At 48.8% G+C, this 12,234-nt stretch overlaps 1 protein-coding gene across 1 annotated transcript in view; it reads right to left on the reverse strand.

The window, feature by feature from the left end:
- Positions 1 to 11: 11 nt before the first annotated feature.
- LOC109953312 (kinesin-like protein KIF26A) overlaps positions 12 to 12,234 on the reverse strand; it is a 30,774-nt gene continuing 18,551 nt past the window's right edge. The window contains 8 exon segments of the mRNA XM_020588759.1: positions 12 to 1,084; positions 2,740 to 2,890; positions 4,153 to 4,176; positions 4,755 to 4,945; positions 6,419 to 6,652; positions 6,655 to 9,547; positions 10,450 to 10,609; positions 11,470 to 11,626. Of these exon segments, the coding sequence (XP_020444415.1) occupies positions 879 to 1,084; positions 2,740 to 2,890; positions 4,153 to 4,176; positions 4,755 to 4,945; positions 6,419 to 6,652; positions 6,655 to 9,547; positions 10,450 to 10,609; positions 11,470 to 11,626 (4,016 nt within the window). The 3' untranslated portion in view covers positions 12 to 878.

Consider the following 12,234-nt stretch of genomic DNA (forward strand, 5'->3'; position numbering starts at 1 on the left):
CTGTTTATCAGATGATCTACTCCAAAACCACATCATCTTGTTGCATAACAAATATATTAAAAGTTTACTTTTAAGATCAGCACCATTAAAACCAACAGGATAAATAAATAAGGAAACAATACTTAGAAATCAATGCATTAAATTAAATAATTAACAGAAAGGCACTTCCACAGCCTCTGTCTTCATTCATCTGATCCAGAACCAGCAGTTTGGCCTCCGCTGTGACAAGACGTTTGTTCGTTCTAGTTTTTATAAATGATTGTTTTTACTCTGCTGCACAGCGACGCACAATGTGCTAGAGAAATAAAGTTTACTGTCATTTCTTTCATGTGTTTTTTTTTTCTACCAATGAAAGAAGCAGCTGTTTGTTTTCTCCACTGTGTTGACAGATGAGCTTCATCTTCAGGACAGTAAATCCTGCCTTCATCAGTCGTCAGGTTTCCCTGCATCCTGTTCAGAGTGTTTGACAGTCACACCTGTCTTTGCTAACCTGACAGATGGAAACACATCGGCCTGTTTGAGAGCCAGTGAGGACAGAAAGTTGAACAACGCCCTGTGTAAGCACATCAGATGCTGTGATGTCAGCTCCATGCTGGTGCTGTCGTTCTGTCGCAACGTGGTCAGTGCATCTCCACCACCATCGTCAGATGTGCAAGTCTTCATGTCTGTGTTTGCATCTCACTCAGGACTCTGAGGACAGGTCTGACTCCAGTTCACCTCTCAGTGCCTTTCTCTGTGGCGTCCCCCTGAGGAGGTCTGTGTCCTGCTGCGTGTCCACGTCTATTATACACCACATCCTTCATGTCACCAGGGGAAAATGGCGACCAGAACCATGAGTTAAACTGAGGAGCACGGTGAAGATGCCCCCTCCACCTGTGCTAAGGTTGTGGAGTTGCAGTACCACAAGTGGCCACAGGGGCTGACTGCGGTGCAACATTGGTCGTCACCACTATGATGTCAAAGCAAGTCTCCATCATGACGTGGGACTTGCAGAGGTTGACGCAGTACTCCAGATCTGCTGTGGCCTGAGCCAGAGCCTCCAGGTACTCCTGGGACTCCCGGTCCAGGTCCTGGTCCACGTCGACTGGAAGAACACAGACAGGGACAGAGAGGTCAGTGTTTAATAAAGGTGGGTCAGCGCCGTTAGTACAAACTGGGACTCAAGATATTTGACTGCATTAAATCAAACAAATCTATGGAATATTTCCACCCTTTAGTATGAAAACAATATTTAAGCCTTTATATGCAGCTGTTTACTTGTTTATTTTCTGTTTATTCAGAGATTTTCAGAAAGAGTGACACTGGTTTGAACAGGAGTTGTATTGTAAATGTTCTAGGACAGTTTTTATAAAAAACTAGTTGACTTTGTCAACACAGCAGTAAATATGTGTATCTGAATGTACAGAGTGTTTGTGTAGCAGAGGTATCGTATGTACAGTACATGCTGATTCAGAGTATTAGTAATGTCAGTATACATATTTATAGTGCAACATGAAATCAGTTCATTTCCTGCCCCTATTGTCCCCGTTTGTTTTACTTGGGACATGGACGCACTAACTTTAGATCCAGCGACTGAGCTACAACCTCAGCCCTGTTTTTAAGACTATTTGCTGCCATGTCGTCACAGTGTCTCCACCAGCAGCAGCAGACTGAGCAGCGAGCAGCTCCCGTGCAGTGTCCCAGTGGATGCAGCCGGATCGCTGAAGGCAACGTAATGAGACTCAGGATCCTCAGGCAGGTTCTGCAGCCTTGTCTCCTCTAGGTTCTCACTTGTTTTGTGGCATCAGAGATGTACGGGGAAGTGTGAGTCAGCCTCAGGCAGGTTCTGCAGGTATAAGGAACTCTGTGCTGTTCCTGCTGGTCAGTTTTACCAAGGCAGTTCGATCTTTGAGCAGCCGTTTATCAACTAGATGGAAAGACTTCAGGTTTGTGGCGTCCTCCAGGGGATTCATGTAAGTCAGTATAATGTCCTCCTAAGTGAAGGAAACAGGCCTGTGTGAGTGTTGACAGGACTCTGTATCTTTGCTGTCTCCTAAGGGGACACACAAGGTGATTCATGAGCTCCGACCACGAGCCTCTGTTCTGGCAGCCAATAAGCATCCGAGCTGCTTCTGAGAGGGGATAACCCCTGGGGCGGTTTATCTTTGCAGTCTGCTCCTCTCCAACCACACACCGTGGCTCTGGAACACCCCAAGCTGCTTCTTTGTGCAGCAGATCCAGAAATAGAAGCATAATGGAGGGAGCTGAGCTGCAGAGGACGAGATTTGGTGAAGCTTCGGGCTGCACTGAGCTGGAAACACCGACTATGTTTGGGGTCAGGAGCTGCTCAGTGCACTTGTCTGCTTTGTGCTGTGATAACAGAGGAGGCAGCTGCTAATTCTGCTCAGGAGCTGAATGCGTTGCAGAGAGGAGCAGACCAGGCCTGAACACAGACACAGTGAACACTCTGCCTCCTGTTCAGGTCAGACAGCTGCACACATCTGACTGTCAGCGTATTGGAGGAGCAGGTCTGAACTCACATGCGAGTCCTGCCGTCAGAACGTGGCCTTTAATGGTCAATAAAACAGCCACAGTCAGGGGATTCGCTCCCAGCTGAAGTCAGTCTGCTCTGTTTTCATGTCGAGTTCAGCTGCTGTTTGCCGTCACCCTGGTGTTTTGACCTGTCCCTGTTATTTTAGGAAAGAGGTTTGAAAACCGCACACAGTTTCTCACTGGGCTGGGTCTCTGGCTGGTACTCACACTCTTCGCTCCACTTATGCGGATGCAGCATCAGCCGGCTCTTGGCCTCCTCCAGCTCCACCTTCAGCCTCTCGTGTTTGCTCTTCAGCTCTCTGATCAGCTGCTGCCGCTTCTCCAGCATCCTCAGCCGGGCGTTGAAGTAGAGCAGACCCTGAGGAGCAGACAGAGCCAAACACTGAGTCAAATACACCACAAACCTGGGCCGACTGGGTTCTAACCACCCAACCTGCCCCCGAGTCTGCTGCTGGATTTAATTGGGATCTAGCCAGAGAAGAAATTGGCATGAGCACTAATCTGACAGCTGTGGACTTAATCTGCAGGACAAACCGAGTAGAGGATTAAGGCCATCAGAGGATGGACAGGTGACAGAAGTGGGGGCTCAGTGAAGCCCCTCAGCTTCACTTAATTATACTGTAGGTGGTAGAAGAGTAATGAAGGGAAAGACAAGGATGCAACGCTGCAGTGCTCCCAGACTTTAATGGCACAAGTGCTGCAGGGATTATTATCTTTATGTACATTTTTGTAACTCTTCTGGCATTTAAACATAATTACACAGGGACGAGGTAACAAAGTTTGTTATCCCTAACCCAAGCACTGAAAGAGTGCATGGAAATAAGTGGGGTGGGGAGCTGACTCATATGGCGCAGTCGGCTCCGCCTGCGACACCCTCTCCTCGTATCAAAACCCATCACTGTGTATAACTGGTGAACCCTGGTAATGACATGGATGACTTGGACTCCAGCTGTGTAACTACAACACATTCACAGCTTCTATCAGCAGCGTTGTCCTGCAGACAGAAGCAGCTGAGGCTGTTTCTGCATGGGATAAAAACATTACAGGATATAAAATCCACCAGCAAACAGCAACATGGTCAGACGCTATGATCTGACATCACAACGCTGAGAGAAGCACTGACAGCGTGTTGTTGGATGTACCACACAGCAGCGATGTGGTTATCAGCCAGTTAGTCCATGAAAACTGCACAGCTGTCATCTGCAGTTCAGAAAGCTGCAGGCTCTGGTTTGTCACTACTTCACCATGAACACGTGCCTCATGTGGAAACAAACCAGTGTCCGTTCTGGTTCCTCTGGGTCACACTCAAGTGTTCGATTCATGTAGGAGCCTGGTTTATCTGGAAAGCTGCAGGGCACAGTCTGCCTCAACATTCACCGGTGGTCGGCTTTATCTGATGCTTCATACGTGCTATAGATGTTCTGTAGACATTCAAGGATAAAAAACACGAAGCCACCGATTTACAAAGGACCTCATTTCCCTGAATCTCTACAGCCGAGGAGGGCGAGCGCAGGGTCACACCAGCCACATTCATGGGAGATACTCCCGAGTGAAATGAAGTGGCAGACTGAATCTCAGCCTGCTGACCGCCAACCTTCCCCTGTTAGAAATATGACTCACCTTTTCTACATCATGGAACGGCTGCTGAGAGAGGAGAGAAACAGGACAGTCGTCAGACACGTCACACTCTGTGATGAAGTGCAGCTCATCTTCTTCTAATTGAAAATAAATCAGATGAATTGATGTCTCTCTTTCCCCTGACACACTTTTCTCTGCTCTGAGGGTTAATGATCCATGAAGACAGAGCGAGGCCAGCCTTCATCCGTCACTGTGCCCCCCCCACCCCCCAGACAGCCCTCACATCAAAGCCAAATAATAGAAAACTGTAAGTGACTCAGCCCGAGGACGGTGACGCTGTGGAGCAGACAGGCCACCACAGCGCCACCCTCCATCATTAGCTCCAGGACATTATTCAAACATACAACAGTAAAACATTAACTGCTCTGCAGACGACACCCAGCTGAGTCGGGATCATGTCTGAATGTCATGTTTACCTGAGAGAGAATTCATAAGAACTGGTGAATGTGACAAATGTTCCTGTGACTTAAGAAGAGCTGTTTGTATGACTGTGTATGAGGAGGCCCAGTGTTCGTACTATGGCCCAACCAACCGGAAACTCGCTGGTATTTAACCCCGTCCTGAGTAGATGGAGTCCAACTCACCTCTGAAGCTGTCGCGACCTCCCTCCTCCTCTGCAGCTGCTCCACGTCATCGATCTCGTACACCTTGATCTCAAAGGGCTCCTTCAGGGTGCCACCCAGAGGGGGCACGTCCACCCACTGAGCCCCCACCTTCCTGCCCAGACAGGAGGGGTCGGGGAGGGGAGCTGGGATCAGCCGCCGCCGCAGGAACCCTGCCCGAAGGAAAGAGAATACAAACATGTAGTAACGCTTCCTCATGTGGCCTGTTATTTACACAGCAGTTGTGAATCAGGTCCGAGAGAAACACCAACAGCTTCCTCCTGGTGCTTTAACGCAGTAACATGAAATGTAGCTAAGGCCAGGGGTTTATTAAAATATAAAAAGGTTTAGTATCCAGGAAGCAGGGATGTGATCAGCACGACAGATGTTAATCATTCCGTACGCTGGAAGATCTGCTGCCCTGGTACCTGCCAGTGTTCTCCTAGCGGCCGGCCGCGGCCGTGTGTGTTGACACGGCTTCATCATTTATTTTGGTTGTTTTTCTATAGATCAATTAAACCTTTTTTTATGGCTATAAAAATTGTCACTTGTGAAAGAACCAAAAGGCAACAGCTCGTGCTGGATCATAAAAGTGAATTTAGCCTGTATTACTTTTCCATCCTCTCCAGTTACTATTGAAATGATGTGGTTTATGTTTAATGCTCACATTTCACATTCAGCAACTATTTCTCAGTGTATTGATTCACACAGTGAGAGTCATAAACTCATCTCTTCTGGAGAAAATTAACATATTTATGGCTTTTCCCAGCTATCCGAGTGTGTGATGTTGGGATGAAAGCCTCTGTTCAGTCCACTATTTTCATGCCTGCAGAGGGTGGGCACCGCTGCCCTCCTCCCTGATGTTTCCCCACACAAACATATCCCTCAGCCTAGCGTTATCCTGAAAACATCCATATCCAGGCCCCATTATGTGGAGCGGCACTGGAGTGTGCTCTGCCTCATGGTGGCTGACTGGGGTTGATGGCAGCAGCGACACAGGTCAGGCAGCCCGATGCATTCACAGTCAGTGCTCGTGTGATCTGCCCGCCATCAGTCGGCGGAGCTTGGCTCCTTTCTACCTCATGAATGTTTCATGAAGCTGTTACAATTCCCGGTGTTCAATCCAACTCCAATTATCACCCACACACCCTCCCTCCCCATCCACTCCACAGCATAAACACCCCCCACATCCTTCTCTCCAGTCTGCCACTATTCCTGAGTCCTCAGTTGGAGACCGAAGAGCTGGGATAATTAGCAGTGGCTCTTTGTTTTGGTGCACGCTGTTGCTTTTGGTTTTACTCTGCAGTTATGAGAGTCAGCTCTCCGACAGCCAGTCATTAAGAATAAGACTGGGCTCTTTAGGTTGACAACATGGTGTTAAAACCTTATCAGCAGTGCAAATGGCTGTTGACACAGAACAGAGGTGGTGGTGGTGGCACTAAACCAACGGAGAAGATGAGGCAAATTAAAAAGAATGAGCCACGTCTTTGTACCCGACTACTGAAGAATAAAATAAATGACTTCATCTGACCTGTTTTTAATGGCTCCATCAATTTCAACAAGACTGCTTTTCATCGTTTAATACTTTAATTTCTCTAATCCAGAATTTGTGCCACCCACTTTCTACCCCTGCAACACAAACTCACCATTTCCTCTCTTCTTGGGGGATTTAGAAACTCTGCTCCTATTGGACGAGGACACTCCGCTCTCACTCATGGAGTCGTGTGCTGAAGAGGTGCTTCCCGTGGTCTCGCTGTCTCGGATCATGCTCTCATAGCCGCTGCTCCCCCCGCTGTGGTAAAACAGGGCTGTGCGGCCCATGGCAGGGGGCAGCTCCCCGCTGAGGATGCTGCTGTTGTCGCTGCCGTGCCCGCTGCGGTCTGAGGCCTGCGAGGTGCGGTGATCTTGCTATAAGGGGACGGCAGTGGTGTGGTGACTGGTGCCCCACTCACACTACTGGTCCCACTGTCACTACCATCATTTCCTGCCAGTCCAGGGCCCCTGCTGAGCTGTTTCTTTGGGCTCCCAGCTGCTAGCTCGCTAACGCGGCTGTTAGCTGCCCTGTTGATGGCCTGCTTCATGCCCATGATGGTGCCTCGTCCTGTCTTGACTCCTGTACCAGAGCGTACAGGGGACTTAGCAGTTGGAGGCAGGCTGGCAGTCCGTCCAGCTGAATTATCAGGGGGTTTTGGGGAAGAACCCGGGCTCTTAGAACTGCTGGAAGACAGTGTCCGAACCTTCAATCCACAAGAAACTGCTGCTCGTGAGCTGCTGCCACCTCGGACCTTGCTTGTCGTTGCAAAGACACCAGGAGAAACTTGTGACGAAGCAGATGTGGAGGCTGGAACTCCGAGCCTTGGCACTGATCTGTTGGATCTGCTGTTACCTCCTAAAGCGGCACCACTGTTCTCCCTGGACATCTCAGTCCTGTACCCAGCTAAAGTCTGACTGTCACATCTCTCCAGAGACATCAGACTCCCATAGTACCTGTAAGAATCTGCTCTGGCTCCTCGTGTCTTTAGACTTGAAGATGCCCTGGCTGAGCCATGTTCGGTTTTCAGACTGGATGTCCTGTGGCTGAATGATTCTGCCCGAAGCCTGATACCAGATTGTTCCTCTGAAGTGGATGTTTTAGGGAATGAAGACTTTCCAATGTCGCCGCTTGTTTTTAAGGCACTTGGAGACGGCACAGGCCTCGTCTTTTGTTCCTGGCTGGACTGTCTGACAGGCGGAATGGGAGCAGAGAGGTTTTCAAACCCAGACCTGGAGATCACGCTGCTTTTCTGGCCATTTGACATTTTTCCCAGAGATGCAAACCTCAGTGTACCTGTCACTGAAGCGCCCTCATGAGCCCATTTGGATTCAGAACTCTGGGGGCTAGAAACATTTCCTAGAGTTGTTGCACCTCGGGTGAATTGTGGCAGCTTGATGGGAGTATCTGCTCTCCTGCTGTTGGACTTCTCACAACCGTCCACGACCCTCTGAGCTGAAGACAACACTGGTGCCTTTGGCGGCCGAGGTACGCTGTTACTGTTCCCTCGTGGCCTCTTAGAGGAAACACTACTTGTGCAACTTCTTGATGGTTTACCTGCAGAGGGAAACTCATCCTGTCTGGGATCAAAGTGACTGGTTCCCTGAAGCACAAAGTCATCATGTCTGCCCTCCTGTCTGCTGCAGCCCATAGCTGCAGATGAAGTAGGCTTCGTTTTCCTGGGAAGACTGGAATGAGTTGCATGACTGGAGATCTGGGCTGATGCTGAAGCGTTCAGAGTACTGGCTCTCACTTTGGCAGAACCTTTGAGAGAAGCTTTGGTCGAGTCGGGGGAGGGAGGGTGCTTGGTAAGAGATAGTTTGCTTGATGCAGCAGGGTCGCTGTCCAGCTCTGAGAAGCAGATGCCACTGTCATTCAGGGAGCTCTTGATGCCATGCTGCAAAAATGTCAGTTTATGAAACATACTTGGTGAGGTCAGAGCTGATGCATTGTCTGTTGCCATGATTTGGTCCCTCAGGTAAAGCCTGCTTGTTGAAGTGCCTTCACTTTCAGCTGACTCAGCACCTACTTCACCTGACCACAAGACAGGAGATGACCGATCGTTGCTACATTGGGAACACCCTTCCTGACTGTTGGAGCCAGCATCAGCTCCAGGTCCCCCAGTTCTCTGCTGAGATGTGTAGGCATCATAGTCATCATTAATGCTGCTGATGATGCTGACAGGGCGAGAGGCGAAGGCCTGCAGAGAGCAGTCACTGCTTAAGCCGAGGAGGTTGGAAGGGCAGCCATTGTTTGGGATGAGGCTGCGTGGAAGTTCCTCTATGACCGTGAAGACAAGCTCATCCTCCCCATTCAGTTCTACAGGCTGCTGCAGTGTAACTGTAGTCAGAAAATCCCTGTCCAGGCATCTGCCTAACAGAGCTCCCTGGAGGTTGCTGAGCTCCATGGGGCACCTGCTTGTAAGAGGGGCCCTTTCCACACTCAGTGACCCCAGCGACTGCTTCACTGCTTGTTGACTCATGCCCACTGGGGGAGTCCTAGCAACAACCTCCCCAGGCTGAGGTACTGATGTTCTGGGCAAGGATGGAGGGGCTGACTTGAGTGCACCTCCTTTGAGGTAAACCTTCCCATGTGCTACAGGCTCTGAGCCTTGGGAAAATGTCCCACTGGGTTTTACCACACATGGCTGAGAGGGGGGGGCTGACAGTTTCTTCCCATCTGCACTTGTACATTTGGGAGCGTCGATGGGGCAGCCAGCTGCCGGGAATCTGGACTGTATCTTATCTGGTTTATCTGTGCATGTGGTTGGTGCACTTTCTAAGAACCTTTGGCAGGAGTCCTTATCAGGTTTGGGTGGGGCTGCTGCTGCTGCTTGTGCTGCTTTGCCCTCTGTGCTGAACGAGGCTGGGCCCTCGCTGCCATCAATGCAGTCAAGTCTCTCCTGCAGCTCTGCAAACGTGTTACACTTGAGGTGATCGCCGTCAGACCTGGGTGCATCTTTGACTAGCTTTTTGTTTAGGGAGGGGATGATGGGAACAAAGGAGGGCGGTCCCTCATTGTCACTCAGTTCGCGGTCTGAGACGGCCATCCCTCCAGGCCTAACATAGATAACGGTGTCGCAGGAGTGTTCACTGCTGGATGAATAATCCGGATCACTGGAGAGCATGAGGGGCATGTCTGGGTCCAGGGCCACGATGTGAGGGTGGAAGGGTCGAAGGTGAGGAGGATGACAGGATGGGCCTTCCTCACAGGAACTCTCCCCCCCTGATGAGCTGGAGGCATGCTGCAGATAAAACAGAAACACAGAATTTACATAACCAGAGAGACTCCAACCACAGACACTGTGGGCTAGGTTCAAATTAAACTCTTTATTTAATTTTAGCTCTTATGTAACAACCGATTAACCCCTAACATCTCAGTATGCTCTTTATATTTGTCCAGTATTAAATTCTGAGTTGTGAATTTGTTCTTCAACATGGTATAGTTCTCTCTACATGTTCTTCTTGATCTGGCCCAGAGAAAAATGTTCAATATTTTCTGTGCTCCACTGAATTAAATTTCTTATCAGTCAGGTTTCCCCGATTCAGCCCGAGGTACGTTGGTATATCTGGGACTGTGGGTACAGAGGATGTCAGTAAGTCCCACTCCTCCAAACAAGTTTTTCATTTACAGAAAGTCACTGCACCCCACCGTCTTTTCCTCCCTATATTTTATACCTGTGGAATAAAATAGAGGTCAAATTTAGTTTTTTAGTTTTCTTTCAAATACTGGTGGTTCTGGTGTGGGAATGTTTTAAACTCGAGTCTGTGTGCTGGACAGGAACAAGCTCATATGGGATTTCTAAACCTTGAACTTTCAGAGCTCACATTTCTGACGTCCTGTGTACCAGCTGTACTTGATCCTGTAAGTGTCTGTCTTTTAAAAGGCCTGAACAAACTCCCTCCAGTACCGGTGAACAGAAAAACATCCCATTAAAACTTCATTATCACAGAAATATGTTGTGACAAAAACATTCAAACTTCTACTCAGCTCAAGTTGGAATTAACTGGCAAAATAAAATCCCCAGACTCCCTCAGTTCAGCTGATGAAGCCCAGCAGACCTATCTTTGGTCTTCCCCAAGCTGAACCAGAGGTCCTTGACCTCGCTGAGCTGCAGAGACCAACCCTGAATAAACCCTGAGCTACCTTGGACTTCTTCCTCACGTGGTGGATGCGGGAGGCCAGCTGCACTGTGGTCAGCGTCTCCATGTAGTTCGCCGGGGAGTCGGAGATGTGGGCGATCATGGTGGTTTGACAGTTGATGTTGCCCAGGGATTCACTGAGCAGCATGGTGAGCTTGCTGTCCCTGAATAATACATCAAGACAGATCTCGTTAGAAAAAATAAAGAGTAAAGATGCACCACAGACGTGAGAAACCTCGCAGGATCCCAGAATCAATCATGACACCAACACCTGGCAAAAAGAAACAGGAAGAGTCTCTGGTTTCATATTAGTGAAGCCCATTTTGAAGCACACGCCACGTGATGGAGGGATGTGTTCGTGAAATCCTGCCTTCAGAAAGACCCAGAGCGCAGCATCACGTTTCATTGAAATACTACAATCCCAGCCTTTTCTACTTTATTTAGTCCAAACAATCTTTTTCTAGGTCACAAGCTTTTTGCTGCCTGGCTCAGTAATTTCACTATAAATGTGTTTCCACTGAACCGTTTGACACAAATTTTGGAAAACTGGAAGTGAATCTGTGTGTTTTCATCATCTACCTCCATGTGAATAGATTCAGGAGGAGGTTACCTGATAACTGAACACTTAGAGATGGACCCCCCCAACAAGGACCCCTGTGTAGATTTGGAAATTATAAAAGAGCATGAAATCAGATGGAAGTGAAACAAATGATGCCAAACAACAACAGCTTAAAAATGAGCCAAAAGTGGGACAAAGTTCCCAGACACAAGCCTGAGGACAGAGACGGCAGTCGACAAACCAGCCAGGCTGCATAACAAACACCCAGAGGACTGACTGAGCAGCATTACAGTGATTTATTCATCAGACTAATCAACCATTTCAGATCGGCTGAAACCTCATTAAAAATGCATTAACGTCTGTCTGCCTGGTTCGTACGCGTTTCCCCTCTCAGGGATGTACAGGCACCCTGACCTTTGACCCCTGCTGGTTCATTAAAACGCCCCAAGTGAGAGCCCCTCATACCTGAAGGGAACGTGCTCGGCCCCGTTGGTGAGGGCGAGGATGACGTTTCCCAGCGCAGACAGAGACAGACATTGACCTCCACCCCCCTCTCTGGTCCTGCTGATGTCTGTCTCACAGCTCCCCAAATCCAACAGGTGGAGGCGACTCCGACCAGACACTGAGACAGAGAGACGATGTTTTTAAAAGACGGCGTACAGGTGTGCACGTAGTTTGTTTAAAGCTTCGCCAGGAAATTGATCCTTTTATAGACAAAGCAGCAATTGAGGGCCATTTTAATAACTGATAAGAATTTATCAAATAAAAACAAACATTAGCTGTCACAAGACAAGAAGGCGTCGTTTTCAACCTTCTGCTCTTTATGACATCACACTGACCTTGTACATAAAGTGTGAGAATCTTGGATAAGTTTGTGTCTTGGTTAAATGTGAAAAAATGTTTGTGGACCCTGGGCTATATGACAGCTGAAGCTATGAATCTGATTCTCTGAGTGAACAGGTCACTGACGGACTAGTAGAACCTGCTGAGAGCGGCTCAGGGAACCGTTTTATACAAGCCGAACACTGCAGGACACAGAGCCTCATTAGCCACACAGAGTTATTCCAGCCGTGGACAGAGCAGCAGTGAATCACTAATAGCTGTGGAGCCGCCTGTGCTGTCACAGGTAGACGGGGGTGGAGGTGATGCTAGTGCAGCCTCTCTGCTGGTTAATGCTCTTGTGGAGCACGCTGGCAACTATACGTGAAGCTAATTAGCAGCTACGCTCAT

Source organism: Monopterus albus, unplaced genomic scaffold (assembly GCF_001952655.1).
Source record: "Monopterus albus unplaced genomic scaffold, M_albus_1.0 scaffold617.1, whole genome shotgun sequence".
Taxonomy (NCBI): Eukaryota; Metazoa; Chordata; class Actinopteri; order Synbranchiformes; family Synbranchidae; genus Monopterus; species Monopterus albus.